The sequence below is a fragment of the Phyllobates terribilis genome, unplaced genomic scaffold, assembly GCF_046119375.1.
Source record: "Phyllobates terribilis strain yellow unplaced genomic scaffold, ASM4611937v1 Scaffold_5__5_contigs__length_657084704, whole genome shotgun sequence".
In the NCBI taxonomy this organism is placed as follows: domain Eukaryota; kingdom Metazoa; phylum Chordata; class Amphibia; order Anura; family Dendrobatidae; genus Phyllobates; species Phyllobates terribilis.
Window position 1 is genome coordinate 163,682,050 of NW_027362765.1, and position 20,636 is coordinate 163,702,685.

Below are 20,636 nucleotides of genomic sequence, written 5' to 3' on the forward strand. Positions count from 1 at the left end.
AGCAGTGGAAATAGTCATTCTGTGCTGTCCCTTTAAAGGTCTGTCAGGACAAAATGGAGGTACTGAATCGACAGATTGAATTTTCTAAATCAGGGCATGAGGAATTTAAATTTCCCACAATCACTCATTATAAAGGAGCAATTTTTTCTTGACAACACTAAGGAAACTGCAAAGGTAGAACTTTATTTTAACGAGGAAATGGATTAAACACATTGCTTTTTATGTATTTATGAGGGCCAAAATCTTCATGTTGAAGTCTAGAAGATCCCTTAAGAATCAATAATATGGGGAAACCAAATTTTGCTAAAGATTCTCTCACAAATTCTGACTTAAATTTATAAAGTAAAGGTAGACATAAAACATCACCAGTCTTGTATGCGGACTGTGCCTTATATTGCAGAATTCATTTAAGTGAATTAACACTTTGAAGTATTCTACTTTTTTTCCTAATCTCATGTAGCCTATTTAATTGTACCCTGTTATATTCAGAAACTATAGGAACATAGAACAAACAGACAACACAACAATATGCAATAGGCAGAAGAAACCTTTTATTTATGAAGTGTTAAAAGGACAAATGGCAGCAATATACAATATTATACAACACAAATACTAGTTAGGTATAACATAATCAATGACTTTAGGGCATGGAGGCAAACAATAGGCCATAGTTCCCGTTACTGATGATGCACTAGCATGCTTTTCCAGTATTGGGTACTATTATGATCATTTTGAATGTATAAGTGAAGGAGCTAGATAACTATACCCAAAACAGCAGATATTTTGTGGGTTCAGCTATTAAAGGGATTGTCTGGGATCAGAACATAACCATGGACTACTCTTGTCCATGGTTATGTATAGTATAATATCTCAATTCCATTCATTTGATTAAGGATGAGCTGCAATACCAGAAACTACCTTTAAATAAGAGTGGCGCCATTTTTCAATCCCAAACAACTTCTTTAACAATGCTAATGAAGCCTATCATTTTACTGGTATACAGTAAGGTGACTGTTGTCAGTCTTGTGCAGTAAATTCATTGTAAATATTTCCATTTGTATCATATGCCAAATACTAAAAGCTTATTATTGAAGTAAGAAGATATCATAAAGGATATTGTTAGATGAGAGGATGGCAGAATTATTTCCCTTTGACAATTTTAACTTTAGCCCCAAGACCCTAGACACGTAAAACTCACCAGACAGTCATACTAACACAAATAATTGTAAATATCCATTATACAGTACATGGACATCAAAAGCTCACAGAATAAAGCCCATCCCATCTTCAGTCTACACTGGATCAGGTTTCCGACTGGTGTTCACGTTGTTCTATGTTGCATCCTCGTGATTGGATGATTACTTGGATTGGTGACCATGATCCTTGCTTTGGTGACTTTTTCCGTGGTCAGATTCATGGGAACTGACATGTTTTTTTGAGAGGCTGAGTGACACTGCAATGAGAATGAATAAGGTTTCGGCATGGTTAAATCATAACCATCAGTGGTGTAGCTTTAGGGATTTAAAAGGTAACAGTTTCATGGGGAAGAAGCAAAGCCTATCTGCCTCATAAGAAAATAGCAGTATGATTAATGACAAATGGTAAGTCTGGACACATCGATTTTACATTGAGGTCCCGGGGCTTCAAGTTACTCTTTTGATGGACAAAACATGTTCAGTAGTACTGACGAGTGTTATGTTTTTGAGGATATTTCTTGTACGTTTTTTAGTAATTCCATTCAAGTATAATGTTTGATGGCGACTAGTATGCAAAAAAGGGTGAATCTTAAAAAGTTATCTCAAAGGACATTACAAAGCAGTCTTATTGGGGGGGCCCTATCAAACAGATTTCCATGACAATGAGAAAGAAGGTCTTGTGTACACTGTTAATATGAGGAATGTATGGGAATATTGAATATTAGTCTAGTCTGCGTCAAATATTATCGTGTACTGATCCAATTGAAGACCATAAATATCACTATAACTTTTATATGAGAATTATTAATTATGCAATGTCAGAACTTATCAGTTATTATTATTCTATAATATTTTGCCTATCTTTAGTTATCAGGATAGGTAATAACCCAACGGATAGGTCATAACTTCTAAAGATGGAAATAACTATAAAATTATTAAATTGTTCATACTTGCAATAACTGGAATGCTATCATTAACAGGTTCATTTTTATATGACGTGACTGATACTTACGCTCTTTGCTGATCTTATTATCATGATGGCGATGCTCAGGTATGCTGCAACAAATAATAGTTCATATTTGAAATGTGCAATGTAAAAATTCATCAAGATCATTGTAAGAAAATGTAAATATTATTTTATTTGCAGTCTTTAATTCCTCAGTATTTGGCTAGTCGGGGTGTTTTAAAGTACTTTAAATTTTTTCTCCAAGGTAAATTCATCAAATAATGATCTGCTGAAGGTACTTATTTAGTTTCCTCAACCTATGATAAACCTTTGCAAATTAATTCTTTGGTAGTTTCATATTTGAAGCAGTATGATATGATATGACATTATGAAAATTTCACATACTGGATGTCCTGTTCTTCGAGTAGTCTTTTGTATGTGGTGATCTCCATCTCTAGATAGGTGGTTTGATCCATAAGAATTTTGTACTCATGGATCTGGCGTTCTAGTTCTGAACGAATCTTCGAGAGCATGTCCTCTACGTTGTCAATTAAGCTTTGTAGATGGGAAAGCTGAGAACTAAATGTTGCTTCTGTCTCTGCCAAGGAACATTCAAGTGCCGATTTCTGCAAACAGATGAAGATATTTAAATTAAAAATGCCCAATCTTGTTTTAACTAAGCAGGATTTTTTGATGAATCCATCAGAATTTACACACACATCAAGACCCAAAATTGCATTGGAAATATGGTCTACTAGAAGGGGGAGGTCATTTTAAAGAAGAGTCTAATATTTTTAAAATCTAAGGGGATTAATAATTTATCACATGAAAATCTGGTCCTACTAGAAGAGTGATCTTCTAAAAGAAGTGGTCTTTAGAGAAGTTTAACTGTAATGATATAAGGTGCACCCACCATGAGAACCTCTAACTACCAGGAATCCATAGGACACGCCTAAATAGTAATACCGGTTAGATATATCTGAACCCACCAAATCAACCATCATAAGAAAATCAACTAGCGGTATTACACCCAGACACGTTTTTTAGTAGGGTCAATAAATAAACTTCTATTATCAATAAATATACCTTACATCGACAAATTATTTTATGTATTTTCTTGAAGAACTATTTGTACCATGCTCAGTTGACTTTGCAATTCAATCTCCAGGGTTTGCAGGCATCGCTTCAAGTCAATAACTTCAGTTTGCACTGATTGCAGTTGTTCGGACCCAGAAGCCACCTGACGGTTTAATTCCTCACTCTAAAAAGAATTGATATACAGTCACAAATGATCAGCATGAGAGTAAGGTATTTCTAAAAAGTTAAGAAACATTGGTTACTTTACCCTGGCAAGGAACATGTTCTCAACCTCCTTGAGGTTCCTATCCATCAAGTTTTCGTATTGTTCTCGGATTTCAGACAAAACTCTGTTAAGGTCAACAGATGGAGCAGCATCCACTTGCACATTGATCCTGGCACCTAGTTGGTTGCGTAGAGAAGTAATGTCCTTCCAAGACACAAGATAAAGAAATCTTATTTCCCAAAAGCCTTAGAACAATGAGGACCAAAGTCACATTTACTCAGCGGCTTTTATTTACATGAGGTTGGCTTATACTAAGGATGGGAGGCATTTTGGAGATCCATTTATGTCCTCTAGCAGTTAGTATGTGAAGTTTGTGCTTCCCATGACTTGACAAAGAAGCTATGATGTCGTGAACCAGCCAACAGTTTGTGCAGAAAGTTTTACAACTGCTAACTAGGGCTAACTTCCAAGTTCCAGGCATTTTGGTTGTTATGTAGCCATTAGCATCACAGGCTTCAATATTGCATAGATGAGGAAATGAGGGCATCACAAGAAGCTCATTTTCCATTTAAAGGGTAAACACCTGTTAAATGTGCTATGCCTCAACTACATTGAGTAATCTGTTAAACATACCTCTTCTTGGTGCTTCTTCATCTGAAGCAATTCATCCTGCAAACTTTGCAATTGCATCTCCAGATCTGCTCTCTCTATGTTTAGGCCTTCAAGAACTTTGCGCAGTCCATTCAAGTCAGTCTCAACAAAGTTTCTAAGTCTAGCCTCCATCTCATATCTTGGGGGAAACACAAAAAGCAATTGAAAATGAATGTCTAAAGTTCTTTTACTATTTCACTTTACAGCTATCTGGTTGAACTTACTTGTTCTTGAAATCATCAGCAGCTAGTCTAGCATTATCAATCTGAAGGACAATCTTGGCATTTTCAACGGATGCTGCAGAGATCTGTTATGAAGAAAGCTTGATCAAAGTTTCACGTAGTATATTTTACAAGATTTATTACAGACAGCAAATCTTTAATTTCCCACCACCTGTCAAATATCTGAGATGCATATCTAGTTAATTTACATCAACTAAAATTTTGAGAACTAATTCTATGGGATATTTATCGTTAGTAGACCTAAAACTCCTCCAATAAATAGTTTCAGATGCCGATATCACTTACCTTATTTTGGAGTTCTTCGATGGTTTTGTGGTAATGCTGAAAATCAGGTAGTGATGCATGAGCATTTTTATCATACCACTCACAGATTTTCTTCTCAAGTTGAGTATTTTCTTTTTCCAGAGAACGGACCTTCTCAAGATAGGTAGCAAGACGGTCATTCAAAAGTTGCATTGTTTCCTTCTCATTGACATTGAAAAATCCCTCATTCTTCCAACCACCATGACTGCCAATGTTGTTAAAGTGATTGTCAAGATTATGGCTACTGTGTCCACCTCCATAGCTGCTTCCATGACTGAAGGAAGAGTGCTTGGAAAAGACAATTGGTTTAATCGGTCCACTGTGAGCACTATGAGATACATGGTGAACCTTATGGTATCCTCCATAATGGGCACCACCATGATGAATTGAGGACATATGGCTGGGAAGCTTAGGAGAGTGGCCACTAAGATGAACACTTGATTTAAAGTGTCCAGAAAGAGAATGGGTCTGCTTGTGCTGGCTGTGGCTCATGTTGATGAAGTTGGATTGTTGATTGATCCTCGGTGTATCTTCCTTGGAAGAGAAGTTGATGTTTTGCCGTGTACAGGTCTCCCTTTTATATGATGTGGTCACTATGGGGTGTTTAAAAAGATGTGCAATTTCCATACAATTATTAAAATTCTCTGTCATTTCTTGATGTCAGCACATTACTTAAAATTACTTAAATTGGGACTAGCTAACAATTTTTAGAACATCAGAGAAAAAAGGCATGGCCATCAATGACTGTCTTCTGTTGTAATTGTCTTTAAAGCTTAATTATATAAAATAGAAAAAAAGTAAACTTTTGACCCACCCTATCGATTTCAGTATTTAGCGCATCAAAGATTTCATTCACATATTGCTAATGGTTGATAATTACAAACATCCCTTTTAACTATTTGAGCAATGATGGCTATAGCAAATATACAAGTACCAATAGACTATGTACAGTATGTAGAATCCCTGTTACCAGCTAAATAGATATATGTTATTTAATTCTGTATATGGTTACACTGGTAATCTTGTTGTAACATGAGCCTTCTTATGATGACCAGTAAGGTCCCACTTTTTTACAAAAAAACAACAAAAAAAAACTAAAAACCCAACTGTGTATTGGAGCCTTATATCCAAAGATGGCTTAGAGACTGGGCAAAAGAGTGATAAAAAATATTGGGTCTTATTTTTCCGTCATTATGGGAGATATGCATACATAAAAAGGGTTTTAAAAGGAACTTACAATATTTCCATCTTCCTATTGAAATAAATATGTATCCTTGACCAATTTATTAGTGAAATAAGAAAACAACTAAAACAATTGCATATGTATGGTCAACGATTGGCAGAGCTTTATACAGTGGATATAAATATGCCAGGTTTTATTCATGTAAAAAAATCATACCAGGAAGAATCATGTTAGAACCTTTTCCACCTTTAATGTGATCTGTAATGTATATAAATCCATTAAGAAACAAACTGAAATCATTTTAAGACGGAAAATAAAAATAATAAAACTAAAATAATGTGGTTGCGTAAATGTGAACATCTTCGTATAATTGGGGATGTGGATTTATTCAGAATTAGCCAATCACATTTAAACTCATGTTAAATTAGTGATCAGTATATAGCTGTCATCATTTACAGTGATTCTGATTAACTCAATATAAAGTTTAGCTGTTCTAGTAGGATTTTCCTGACATATTTTTACTATATTTTAAAGCAAAAGTCATGGTCCATAAACAGCTTAAAACACAGCAAAGAGATCTATCTCATTGTTTAAAGTTATCAGTTTGAAGAAGGGTAAAAAAAATCTTTAAGGCATTAAGTATAACATGGAACACTGTGAAGACAGTCATCAAAAAGTGGCTTAAATTTGGCACAACAGTGACATTACCTAGAACCGGAAGTCCCTCAAAAATTGATGAAAAAGGCATGAAGAAAAATTGGCCTGTAAGGAAGGCTGCCAAGAGGCCTACAGAAACATTAAAGAACCGCTAGGAATTTCTGGCAAGTACTGGTTGTGTATTGCATGTAACAATAATCTCCTGTATTCTTCAGATGTTTGGACTTTGGAGTAGGGTGGCAAGACAGAAGTCTTTTTTACAAAGCCTGGCTATGTTTTGCCAAAACCTACATTAAGTCTGTTAAACGCATGTGGGAAAACATGCTATGGTCTGATGAAACCAAGGTTGAACTTTTTTGACATAATTCCAAAATCTATGTTTGGGGCAAATTCAAAACTGTGCATCACAAAAAGAGCACCATACCCAAAGTGAAGCATAGTGGAGGCAGCATTTTGCTTTGCGGCTGTATTTTGGCAGCTGATATTGGAGGGTTTAGTCAAGGTAGAGTTAATTATGAACAGTTCGAAATATCAATTTTTCATCATAACCTTCAGGTCACTGCTAACAATCAGCAAGCTGAAGATGAAGATGAATTTTACCGTACAGCATGTCAATGTTCTTAAGTATGCCTCCAAGTCAACAAAAGAATCGAGTTGGCAGAAGAATATCAAGGTTTTGAAATGGCCCAGTCAGAGCCCAGTCCTGAATCCAATTGAAAAATTGAGGTATTAAAGGCAAAAAAGGAGCTCACCATGCTTGCTGATCATACGGGTAGCCGAGAACCTCGTGATTTGAGGGTGCTAGATCCAGATGGTGAACCACAGCGATAACAGCGAGATGGAGGGGGAATGCAGAACCTCCATCCGGTAATAAAAATGAACAATGGCCAAGGAAAACGCTAAAAGTCACGCGTTTCTGGCAAAAACGCCCTTAATAATAGTATGTCACGAGTTAGTTTTAACATTTTCCTTGGACATTGTTTGTTTTAATGTATTTGAATAAATACTGTAGCTGTTTTATACCTACTGGATTTTGTGGATTGACCTTGAGAGCTGTACACAGGAGATGACCTTGCAATCTGACAAATCTTGCTTTTCAATTGATTCATTGATGATTTATTTACATGACAAAAACCTGGCATTTTAACATAGGTGTGTTGCGTTTTGTATACCCACTGTAGCTATGCAAATCCTGAAAGTTTAACATTCTTGTTTAGCTACCCATTATGTTATGCAGAACTAGAACTATAGACTTCCAGTTCTACTGATAGGGTGTGGAATGTTTGGTTCTTTCATTTACCTGTCAACTATGGATTAATTGTAAGAAGTTTTATAACTGTCTGATGCTTTTCATACCGCTCACAAAATGTTTAATGTTAAGCGCTTTACCAAAGCATATAAAACACATGAATACCTAGCCAGTTGTGTATTTGTGTAATAAAAATTGGTTTATATGACACTCCCAGTCTTCCCTATATAAGCAATCAAGACAGACCCAGAACATACCTTGAAGAGCCTACAATACTGATATTTAATTCTCTATCTTCTGCAATTCCAATTATTTTGTAACCATGAGCCACGGTGCATACTCATCTGCTGGATCACATCATGGAAAGTGTCATGTTGGCAGTCATTCTCCTAGGATCTCAACCCAAGTCTATGGTGCTAATCATGGAAAATCCCATAAGATCCATCATGGAGGATCCCATATTTCCATTCATGGAGGATCCCATTCTTCTCACCATACTGGATCCAGTGTTTCCCACCACGGATATTCTCACAAAGTGCACTATGGTGGAGGGTCCCATCTCTCACACTGTGGAAGTTCACACAAAGGCCATCATGGAAACCAATGCAGAGCTCCAAGTGTTCATGGAGGGTCAGGAGGCAAAGGAATCTCTATCTCCAAGCATTCTTCTCATGGAACCATTCACAGTGGTCACCATAGTCATGGGAAATCCCACAGTCATGGCCTATTTAGTGTCAATGAGAAAGAAACCATGCAACATCTGAACGATCGTCTGGCATCCTATTTAGATAAAGTTCGTTCTTTAGAGCAACAAAATGCCCAACTGGAGGGGAATATTCGTGACTGGTATGAGAGGAATCAACCCAGCACCTTACCTGACTTCAGCTGCTACTTCAGGACTATCCAAGAGCTACAAAGCCAGGTAAAATAATAAATGTGTACATTTAGTACAACTGCGAGCAATTCATTAAATGTTTTTCAATTATTTCCATTATCAAAATATTCTATAGATTTCAACAACAAGTATAGAAAATGCTCGCCTTGTACTACAAATAGATAATGCTCGTCTGGCTGCAGATGATTTCAGAAACAAGTAAGCAATGAACATTAGATAATTTAAGAAGTAGTAGAACATAGAATAGAAAATAAATTGTGATTTAATTATCATGTTCTCAGGTTTGAAATGGAGCGTCAGCTAAGCAACTCAGCTGAGGCTGATGTGAATGGCTTGAGAATGCTTCTTGAAGAACTCAATCGGGAGATATGCAACCTAGAAAGTCAGGTCCAAAACCTCCAAGAAGAACTGCAGCAGATGAAGAGAAACCATGATGAGGTAAAATGCATGTAAAAAGTATTTAACTGTCCAAACTAATTACAGTAGCATATACAGTGACTTCTAAAAGGTCATCATGGGAATTATTTAGTGGTGCAACCTACAGGAGCAGGACTATGAGGTTCTACATAAGAAAACGTTCTACTTTGGCCAGTGGTCAGTTCCAACATAATATATTTAAATAATTAATCCTTGTATCCTACTCTACTGTTAAATGAGAATTATTGATGTAAATTGACCCAATATATTTATCAACATAGGACTTCATGATACATGTTATAGAAACCATACAAGCACAAAATATTCTGGCTGCAGATATGTCTCATTTGTCTTTTTTTCCAATATTTCTGTAGATCACTAGTAAGTTCATTTGTAGAAGCATATGCCAAATCATAGATTGTCTATTAATAGGAAGTAAACTCTCTGCGAGCCCAACTAGGCGCCAGAATCAATGTAGAAGTTGAAGCAGCTCCATCTGTAGATATGAACAGAACCTTGGCTGAGATAAGGCAGCAATACGAGAATTTAATGGAACGGAATCTAAGAGAAGTAGAGGCCATGTTCCGGCAAAGGGTAAGTTTTACAAGAAAATTGTTTCATTCACATAGGTGGATAGAGAGCATGGCTTGTATTACACCAAACCAGTTACCTCTAGATACATTTTTAATACCCATTTTAGTCAGCTTTACTGTATAATGGAAGTGTTACTATTACATTTGCAACATCCAAGCTCCACATTGTTCTACTAAACCAAAAGATCATTAAAAAGCATTATGACTTAAGTGAAGGAAACATGAAGTCCTTCACCTGAATAGCTATGTTGACCCATTGCTCCATTTAAAGTAAAGTGAGCAAGATGTAAGCTTGGCCACTTTTCTAATGCAAAGTTATTCTATTTTATACATGTAGACGGATGAACTTAACCAAGAGGTTGCATCTGGCTCTGAGCAACTGCAGTCTGTGCAAACTGAAGTCATTGACCTGAAACGAAAAATTCAAACCTTGGAGATTGAACTACAAAGCCAGTTGAGCATGGTAAGTTTATCTCCAATTCAGCTGAATATATGAATATATAGTGGAATACTAGGTACATGAGGTCCAGAAGTGTCACCGGATGTTCCTGAGCTCCAGAGCAAAATCTTTAAAGGGCCGCCCAAATACCTTGCATCATTTATAATACGGGTGTCCTATTATGGATGACAAAAGCATCGATAATGGAAAACAAATGGGTTGATTCTGCGCTGTGATGATTTATCATGCTTGTCCTGATGAAGAAGCTATATGCTTCAAAACACGTTGACGATTAAACCATTTACAATTGGATTGGCATCCATCATTCTTCTTCCTACGGCAGCGCAGAATCAACCCATTTGTTTTCCAGTATCTATGCTTTTATCTCCTCATGGGTCTGCAGTATCTGTGCTTAGTCTTCTTCCAGTCTCTCTCATTATGTGTCACAACACAAGAACTTATTCAATAAACTGTATTTGAGCATATTTTGTTATACATTTTTTTTACTAATCATTTCTTAACATTAATCCAGAAATCTGCCCTGGAAGGCACTTTAGCAGAAACAGAAGCTACATTTGGATCCCAACTTTCACAGCTACAAAGTCTCATCAACAAAGTGGAGGCTCAGCTGTCTCAGATCAGATCTGACCTAGAACATCAAAACCATGAATACAAAATCCTCATGGACCAAAAGACCCACCTTGAAATGGAGATCGCCACTTACAAACGTCTGCTGGAAGGTCATGATATTCAGTAGGTATCTTGCCATGCATTTGATGTTCAACACTAGTTCAACATTCTCTAGTTAAGCTGAGAATGGTGAAACTATAATCATTTTCATATTCTAAAAAAATATATATATATTTTTCGTGAAACAGTAATGTTAATGTTATTCTTTTACAGTGGATCAGATCATCATGCTTCAGCATCCAAACATGGTATGTAGGCTGTTCTTTGATAGTCCTACCTCTTAAAAGTGCAATACATCAAAAATATAGAGTCACATAACAGATCAAAAAGGACCCTCCTTTAGGGTGCAGGATTTTGCCACTCAGAAAGATCTGATATGTGTTCCCTCAACTAAGCCCTTTAGTGACACTTGTGTGGAGAAATAGCTTTAAACTCTTGTGTGCAAGTCAAAATACGTAATCTGGTCCCCACCTACCATGTGACATTCATAAAACTCATGTCTTGTTATGTGGTAGAAGGGCTTTGAAGCCACCTCAGATACTAAGACCGAGGTGTTGTCTGCTTCCTCTGCACCGCCTTTAGCTACCGGCACAGGATTTTTGCTACCATACAGCCAAGAAGATAAAACTAATTACGGCTGGGTTAACTTGATCCAATGGCCCTGTAGCAGCGAGATGTTTGCTTTCCTGTGGCCTACTGTACTAATATGTTCCTTATGAAATCTACATCCCATGAAAGAGTAGAGGACACTTTTGCCTTTGGAAACTCTCTTCAATATACATACTTTATCCTACAATTTAATTCCAATTAGGAAGCCTTCAGGATTTACAGGTTCACCGCTATATACTTAAAGGGAATCTGTCAGCAGGTTTTTGCTAGATAATCTGAGGATAGCATAAGCTAGGGGTTAAAACACAGATTTCAATTATGTGTCAAATGTCAGGCTGTGTGCTGTTGTTTACTTACAATGAAGGTTTTATCGCCTGGTGATTATCATTGCCTTGACTACAGCATATGCTCTGTTGTAATGTACAGCATCATTAATGTAGACCAAAGGACATTAATTCTCTTCTTATTTCCAGGATTTCACCACTCAATGAAGATGCATCATGTTGCAAGCCATGTACAAAGTAAATGCTAATTAACCTTTGAAGAGAAGCGTTACTGGATTATACTTGTCACGTCTCATCCTTGATATATTTCTACCTATTTTCTTAATTTCTTCCTGAATTAACTTTAACGTGGACATGAATAAGATACAATGACCTTCATTCTCAGCAGACACCAATAATATTAAGAGTAGATTTATTAAATGGGCAGGGAGATTTAATTCCTTATGTTTATTAATAATTATAGAGAACCTAATGTCAATGGCATCATGGCTGTTTCAAGGTCATGGAGGCCTTAAAGCAAAATATTTAGTGAGGGACACTTTATTCCCTAAGCCCCTTCTACATTTCAGAGGTGGCCAAAGATGTTGTTTTTGCCAGGTTCAGTTATATTTATGGGGGCTTCCCTATTCTCTTATAACAGATGATGTTGGAGGAAAGATGCATCATGTTGAATTAAAAACTCAACTGAGCAGCTAAAAATGTTAAAAAGACATCTGGCAGATCCTAGGATCCATCAAAAAATGTATTTCTATGTAAAGGGGGCAACCAGGCATCAGTATACTACATTTGCAAGTATATATCAAATTCTAGATTTCTGTGGTATCAGATTTGCTTCCCCATTTGAGAGTAGTTTAAGACGGCATACAAACCCTAATTCTAATCTAATTCTAATCCTGGGTCATTTCTTGCTGTATTTTTGATAAATCACTTTATCTGCTGCGGCTAGTCCTCTCAGTAATGAGCTTCTGCTATTTAGTCCTTGATATTCATGAGCACTGATTACTGACATCATTGGCAGCTTTCTGCCTATGCACAGTGTAGGCAGAAAGCTGTCAATCTATGATCTGTGTGGGTTTACACAGAGCTCATCAGTAAAAGGTCTAGCAGAGAAATCAGTGATTTTATCAAAACTATAGCAAGGAGCCCAATAAGTAACAAGGAACTGGAATCATGGTATCCGTCCCTATTTTATACCACACTGAAATTGGGAAGCGTTATATTGGTGTCAGAATCTATTTAATACACATTAAACAATAGTCACCTAAACCCAGCACTTTTGGTGTGACTGGCAACTCATCTGTTAAGTATGGGGACCTCTCAACTTCCTTCAACATTTGATGCAATGGGAGGGAAGGATTGGGCATGCTAAATTTTATGACCTGATCCTTTGTCATTTCAGGAGATAAGTTACTGCCAGGCACGTCTGGCAGTGGCTTTCTCCACTCCAAAAACATATGCATGCTTCGCTGAACCGAGTGTGCCTGTTTGGGGAGAGTTGGAAAGATAAGATAGTAGACATCTTGGTGTATGGGCACCTAGGTATCCAGACATTATTAGTTTTCAGCATGTGAGCAAGTAATATGGTTTAGTAAATTATTCTAATAGTAGACGAATGCTGTAGCTTATGCACATGAACGTTAACATTTTCTTAGTGCTTTCTCAGTCATTCTACATAATTCTTAATTTATGGAGGTACCGATGGGTGTATGGCACATTCTATTAGTGTTGTAATGGTTGATGGTCTACTGTAAAGATTGTACATTGTGTGCTGAAGTCATGTTTCTCGTCATATTTTCATTAAACTCTTCCGCTTTCATGCAAATGGCTATCATGTGTTTTAATAACCGATACTGTATCAGGGAGAATAATATAGGGCCACGAAAATCAGACCCCTGTGACCCTTGTGGGAACTCATTCATTAACACTGTCTTACAGTGAAATGGTCTTTGTAGCCCATAATTAATTAGAGCACAGCTTTCATTTTACCAGAGCAGAGTAAGGAATGAATAAAGCCATTCTTATCCTACTCTGCCATTCATGTGGTCCTCTTTACGATAATGAGGGCCTATGTACATAGTGGGGCTATGTACATTTAAAGAAAGGACTATTTTATTAGTCAATTTCCAAGCTTTTCCATTCCAGAAAAAAAGCAGTATACATTGTTTAGTGCCAATAATATAGACCATGGCATGTACCCATCATTGTTCATGAAGACATCCAAGAGAGGATTATGAGAACCCTGAAGAAATTGGAAAGAAAAGTTATCTCTGCATGCTCACGTCTGCAGAACAAGATGTTCTGTATTCACTTCACCTGATGCCTACGAGTGTCAGTCATGTAGGAAATAAGGGGGCAAAAGTAGCATGTTGGCATATTGGATTTGGTTACAGATATGATTGTAGAGTAGACAGCCCTTTGGACCTCTTCCAATATATGATGTCCTGTTAAGCATGTTTCCTCCTATCTATGATGGATATACTATAGATGATTTTCATTTAAGGTATATAACCATATTTTAAGAGTTAGAGTCCCTTAGGTGAGTTGTTTGGCCTCGTAGCAGCAGCTATATCTCTTACCCTTGCTGTTATTGCCGATAGTTATGTAAGACATACTGCATATAAATCCCAGTAGAAAAGAATCCAGGACTCCAATTCTAAAAGATAACTTGTTTTATTATATACAATCCAGAAATGTGCAAAATCTGACGTTTCAGTCATTACAACCTTTCTCAAACATGCACTAGAAATCTAATAAAAAAAACTGGCATATAGTCAAAATAAACATAAATATCTATACATCATGCATAAACAAACATATACAAGGAAAAAGACAGGAAATGAGCTAAAAAGGTAATGTTGATACTATAAATCATCAGACAGAATGTGTCCAATTAGAGCATTAAGGAATCTGAGTTTAATAGTTAGATACATATAAAAACTGTGTGTGTATATATACATATATATATATATATATATATATATATATACAGTGCCTACAAGTAGTATTCAACCCCCTGCAGATTTAGCTGGTTTGATAAGATGCAATAAGTTAGAGCCTTCAAACTGCAAACGAGAGTAGGTTTTATGAACAGAAGCATAAATCTTACAAACCAAAAAGTTATGTTGCTCAGTTGAATTTTATTAAATTTTAAACATAAAAGTGTGGGTCAATTATTATACAACCCCTATGTTTAATATTTTGTGGAATAACCCTTGTTTGCAATTACAGCTAATAATCGTCTTTTATAAGACCTGATCAGGCCGGCACAGGTCTGTGGAGTTATCTTGGCCCACTCCTCCATGCAGATCTTCTCCAAGTTATCTAGGTTCTTTGGGTGTCTCATGTGGACTTTATTCTTGAGCTCCTTCCACAAGTTTTCAATTGGGTTAAGGTCAGGAGACTGACTAGGCCACTCCAACACCTTGACTTTTTCCCTATTGAACCAGGCCTTGGTTTTCTTGGCTGTGTGCTTTGGGTCGTTGTCTTGTTGGAAGATGAAATTACGACCCATCTTAAGATCCTTGATGGAGGAGCGGAGGTTCTTGGCCAAAATCTCCAGGTAGGCCGTGCTATCCATCTTCCCATGGATGCGGACCAGATGGCCAGGCCCCTTGGCAGAGAAACAGCCCCACAGCATGATGCTGCCACCACCATGCTTGACTGTAGGGATGGTATTCTTGGGGTCGTATGCAGTGGCATCCAGTCTCCAAACGTCACGTGTGTGGTTGGCACCAAAGATCTCGATCTTGGTCTCATCAGACCATAGAACCTTGAACCAGTCTGTCTCAGAGTCCTCCAAGTGATCATGAGCAAACTGTAGACGAGCCTTGACATGACGCTTTGAAAGTAAAGGTACCTTACGGGCTAGTCTGGAACGGAGACCATTGCGGTGGAGTACGTTACTTATGGTATTGACTGAAACCAATGTCCCCACTGCCATGAGATCTTCCCGGAGCTCCTTCCTTGTTGTCCTTGGGTTAGCCTTGACTCTTCGGACAAGCCTGGCCTCGGCACGGGAGGACACTTCCAAAGGCTGTCCTGGCCGTGGAAGGCTAACAGTAGTTCCATAAGCCTTCCACTTATGGATGATGCTCCCAACAGTGGAGACAGGTAGGCCCAACTCCTTGGAAAGGGTTTGGTACCCCTTGCCAGCCTTGTGCCCCTCCACGATCTTGTCTCTGATGGCCTTGGAATGCTCCTTTGTCTTTCCCATGTTGACCATGTCTGAGTGCTGTTCACAAGTTTGGGGAGGGTCTTAAATAGTCAGAAAAGGCTGGCAAAAGAGATCTTTAATCCACACATGTGAAGCTCATTATTCTTGGTGCCTGAACTACTTCTTAATACTTTAGGGGGACCAAACAGAATTCCTGTGGTTTGAGGGGTTGAATAATAAATGACACTCTGAATTAACTTTTTACGTTTAAAAAAAAAAAAAAAAATTTGCTGCAGTGCATTTCCCACTTCCAGGCTGATCTACAGTACAAATGTCACAATGCCAAGTTAATTCCGCATGTGTCAACCAGCTAAATCTGCAGGGGGTTGAATACTACTTGTAGGCACTGTATATACAGTCATGGCCAAAAGTGTTGGCACCGTTGAAATTGTTCCAGAAAATGAAGTATTTCTCTCAGAAAATTGTTGGAATTACACATGTTTTGTTATACACATGTTTATTTCCTTTTTGTGTATTGGAACAACACAAAAAAATGTAGAAAAAAAGGCAACTTAGACATCATTTCACACAAAACCCCCAAAATATCCAAGCCAAAATTGTTGCCACTTTTCAAAATTTGTGGGTAAACAACTTTGTTTCAAGTATGTGATGCTCATTCAAACTCACCTGTAGCAAGTAACAGGTGAGAGCAATATGAAAATCACACCTCAAACAAAAAAAAAAAGTGGAGAAGTTGACTCAATCTTTGTGTGGCACCCTGCTACACACAGGTACCACAGGACCCAAAAGGGTGCATGGGCGGACTTCTCCACAAGAGGCCCTCATTACATAACAAACACCTCCACCCTTCCACCTGTGCTGAGGGCCTGGAGTGTGGCCAAGGCAAGGAGAGAGCAGAGAGGAATTAAGGGGGCAGAGGAGCATCTGGAGCTCACCCCAGGACACAAGCCGGACAACGGGTCCGCGCCTACAGGGTCCTCTACACCCAGTAGGGATAACCGGCATACCAGGAGGATTCCAGACCCCTGGTCAAACTGAAGCTACCATCATTTACAGAACTAGGAACCACGAAGGCCCCAGCATCCAGGGATAGTAGTAGCCAGAGAAAAGTTCTACTACCAAGCAGACAGGTGAAAGAGTGAAACAGTACAGAAGCTAGACCTAGTTCCAGGCTGGCCAGGAGCTTTAGAGAGAGGAAGAAACAGACCAGGAGGCCTAATACCCGCTCACTGGGGAGAGTCCAGAAGTGCACCCTTCCTACTAGGTACCCTGGACCATACCTGCTGTTTACACCAGTAAAGGTACTGAAGCGAATCCCCTGTGTGCATGTCCGTCATTCCCCTGACCCGACCGGGCCACCTCTCACCTGCATCCCTTCCATCAACCCTGCCCCTGCGGCCCGCTCCATCTGTGGGGAGCAGAAACATCCCAGCTGCCATCCCATCACCCCCGGAGGTCTGCAGCAGCGCCGGTACCCATTACCGGGAACCACAGGTGGCGTCACGAGACAAAACTGTTATTCATCCCATCAAGTAACAAACCCCCTTTTAAAGAGTGACCCCAGGGTACGGGCCCGGGAGCCGACCGCCGTGACATTCCAAGAAGGTAAAGGCCTGGGTATCGAGTCCCCCATATCCCCCTGGGCGAGTCATTAACCCCTCTAGTTGCTGGATGCTTTTGGAGCACAACACTTCCTGTCTAATGTGCTTGTGTTGCTTCTAATAGTTGCCGAATGCTTTTAAAACAACAGCGCTACTTCTGCATGTTACACATATTTCAGACAGACAACAAAAAAGACAGGATTCTATTGAACACTGCTATGCAGTCAAGATGCTGTCATTGCAACCAAACAAGTAGTAAAACTCATAAAATGACAAAACTAATATAAAACTAATACCTTACCCCGAATGCAGAAAAAGTGGAGCAGTTGAGGCAATGTCTGACCTGTGAATTCAGTGTCTCGGCACAGGTGGTGCTATCTGTGTGTGGAACACGGCACTCCTGGAAGTACGGAGCACAAGTAGCGTCCTACCACTTAAATCTATGTAGCAAGAACTTTGCACTTTTATTTTAACTCTTGTATGCCATCCACATATGATATAACATTTTGGTCATATTGGAGCTTTATCAAATACTCAGATTACTGATGAATATATAGGAAGGGGGTAAAGGAAGATTTGGCGCAGTGCGGCAGGTGGGATTCCAGTTAAAGTAGGATCGCTATTTCTCTCTTCTCTATGACTTCTATACTCAAAATCAATCCGAGTAAGGTCAAATATGGCCCAAACCTAATATCTTATGTGGATTGCATAAAAGAGTTAAAATAATATACACTTTTGCTACAATTTGAGGTACAAGTTCTTGTTATGTGACATCTGACAATGATGTACTGTACATGGTCCTGACGTATTGTAGGCTGCGAATCTGAAAAGTGCAGGAGTGGTAGCGTGGTAGAAATAACTGACAGAAACAGTGGGGTGCAGTCATACGAGTTTACTCACAGTTATTTAGGTTCCTCAGGTGGCACTATTCAGCTGACAGTCTCCCACGTCACGCTGCGTTTACCAGGCAGGGGTTCAGCACTCTCCCAAGTATCTCTAGAGCACTTAACGGGACCCCCTTTCTGTATGTTCCTTTCTTAGCCGACTTCCCGCGCTGGGTCTTCTCCCTCCTGCCCTGCGGCCCGCCACACAAAGTCCCGATCGGGTACCCTGAGATCCCTCTGGGCAACTTGAAGTTCCCGGACCTGGCTTGGTGCCCTTTTTGGCGGCTTAGGTGCGAGTGTGGCGACTGCACCCTGAAAGTGCAGAAGCCTCCGGTTTTCCAGCCGGGACTTGAAGTAACTCGGCTAGTCCAGGGACCGGTTCCCTTCTTGCGGCCTGATCCCTCTGACACCTGGCAGATTCGGGCGTACGGGTGCCGTCCTGCACTCACCGTACCCCCTGGGATCCCTTCAGTTCCTGGAGCCTTCCTCCCTAGCTCCCACTCCTCTCTCAGCTTTGGGCATGATGTTATGAACTGCTACAAACACTAAGGAAAGATAGGAAAACTGTCCCTACAATAGGACTAAGCTGATTCCCTACGAAGCAGCGGGGGACCTGTTTCTTGTGAACAGACTCGCCTAAGTCCTCGACTAGTCTGAACGCAGACCTATAGATATAAGGTAGGGGTCCCTACAAGAACTAAGGACTGGGATATAGTTGGACACCTCCTAGCAGAAATTGTAGCAGAGCAAAGACAAACAAACAGAAGTACTAGAGGTCAAAAGACCAAGCAAACTACAGAGTAAGGTACAAGGCACCTGGCTAGCTTAAGAGTAAATGTAACACTGAAGTCCAGCAAGTCCAGGAGGGCGGAGCTGGATTATATAGGCAAAAAGTCATGTGACCAGCAAAATAGAAAAAACTAACAGGAGGGTTCTAACAGTACCCCCTCTTCTATGAGGATCCTCCGGATCCTCCAGGCCCAGGTCTATCAGGAAACCTCCTGTGAAACGCTTCGACAAGTCTAGGAGCAGAGACATCATCCACCTTTACCCAGGAGTTATCCTTGGGACCGAAACCTTTCCAAGCGACGAGATACTGCAATCTCCCTCTATGCCATCTAGAATTAAGAATGCGAGAAATTTCATATTCACCGTCTTCCTCCACCGGAGGAACAGAGACAGTGGCGTCCCTATCAGAAACATCAGCTTTTTTCAATAAGGAAACATGAAACACCGGATTAATCTTCCAGGAGGTAGGAACCTCCAACCTAACAGCAGATTGGTTAACTACCTGAAGCACCTTAAACGGACCTACAAACTTTGGGCCCAATTTCTTAGAAGGAATCCTCAACCGCAGATTCCTAGAGGACAACCAAACCATGTCACCAACCGTAAACAAAACCTCTTGACGTTTCCTGTCAAAGTACCTCTTGGATTTTTTGTTAGCCTCTTGAAGGTTACGATGTACATCAGTCCAAACTCTCTCCAAATCACCGGAAAAATTCTCCTCCTCCGGCACAGCCGATACCAATTTAGAGAATGACCCAAACGACGGATGTCTCCCAGAACAACAAAAAAAAGGAGAACACCCAGCAGAAGAGGATGTATGGTTGTTAAGAGCAAATTCAGCCAGTGGCAGAAACTCAGACCACCCCTCTTGATTGTCAGCCACAAAACAATGCAAAAACTGTTCAACATCCTGGTTCTTTCTTTCTGTCTGTCCATTAGACTCAGGATGATAACCAGACGAAAATGTCAAATGAACTCCCAACCTGTCACAAAAGGCACGCCAAAAACGAGCCACGATCTGAGGTCCCCTATCGGAAACAATGTCGGTAGGAACGCCATGGAGCCTGACAATTTCTTTAACAAAAGCCTTAGCAAGTGTTCTGGCGCAGGGCAGTTTGATGAAGGGAACCAAGTGACACATCTTGCTAAAACGGTCCATGACCACCCAGATAACAGTGAAACCCTCAGAGGCAGGAAGATCAGTAATAAAATCCATAGCAAGATGCGTCCAAGGAGCACTAGGAACCTCCAGAGGGCAAAGCAACCCCGCAGCAGGAGTATGTGAAGACTTAGATCTAGCACACACAGTACATTGACGCACCCACTTAATGACTTCCTTCTGCCACCCAGGCCACCAAAAACTGCGACCTACAAGTCTCTTAGTCTCCAAAATTCCTGGATGACCTGCCAACCGAGACTCATGACACTCCACAAACAGATCTCTCCTAAAGTTCCTAGGCACAAGCAACCTCCCATGGGGAGTGTTAGGCTGAGTGCCCACGTAGCGTTTTTCAAGCGTTTATGCTGCGGA

General features: G+C 39.6%; 2 protein-coding genes across 2 annotated transcripts; one reads left to right on the plus strand and one right to left on the minus strand.

Annotated features, from left to right (window-relative positions):
- Positions 1 to 1,358: 1,358 nt before the first annotated feature.
- LOC141270993 (keratin, type I cuticular Ha4-like) lies at positions 1,359 to 5,133 on the minus strand. The gene is made up of 8 exons (XM_073681089.1): positions 4,624 to 5,133; positions 4,321 to 4,403; positions 4,079 to 4,235; positions 3,488 to 3,649; positions 3,278 to 3,403; positions 2,548 to 2,768; positions 2,209 to 2,252; positions 1,359 to 1,453 (listed from the first exon to the last, which is right to left on the minus strand). Exons 1-8 carry the CDS (start codon positions 5,131 to 5,133, stop codon positions 1,359 to 1,361), a joined length of 1,398 nt encoding a protein of 465 aa, XP_073537190.1.
- A 2,840-nt stretch (positions 5,134 to 7,973) lies between these two features.
- LOC141270994 (keratin, type I cytoskeletal 19-like) lies at positions 7,974 to 12,149 on the plus strand. The gene is made up of 8 exons (XM_073681090.1): positions 7,974 to 8,652; positions 8,741 to 8,823; positions 8,907 to 9,063; positions 9,475 to 9,636; positions 9,973 to 10,098; positions 10,607 to 10,827; positions 10,978 to 11,012; positions 11,847 to 12,149. Exons 1-8 carry the CDS (start codon positions 8,053 to 8,055, stop codon positions 11,903 to 11,905), a joined length of 1,443 nt encoding a protein of 480 aa, XP_073537191.1. The 5' UTR covers positions 7,974 to 8,052; the 3' UTR covers positions 11,906 to 12,149.
- The last annotated feature ends 8,487 nt before the right edge of the window (positions 12,150 to 20,636 follow it).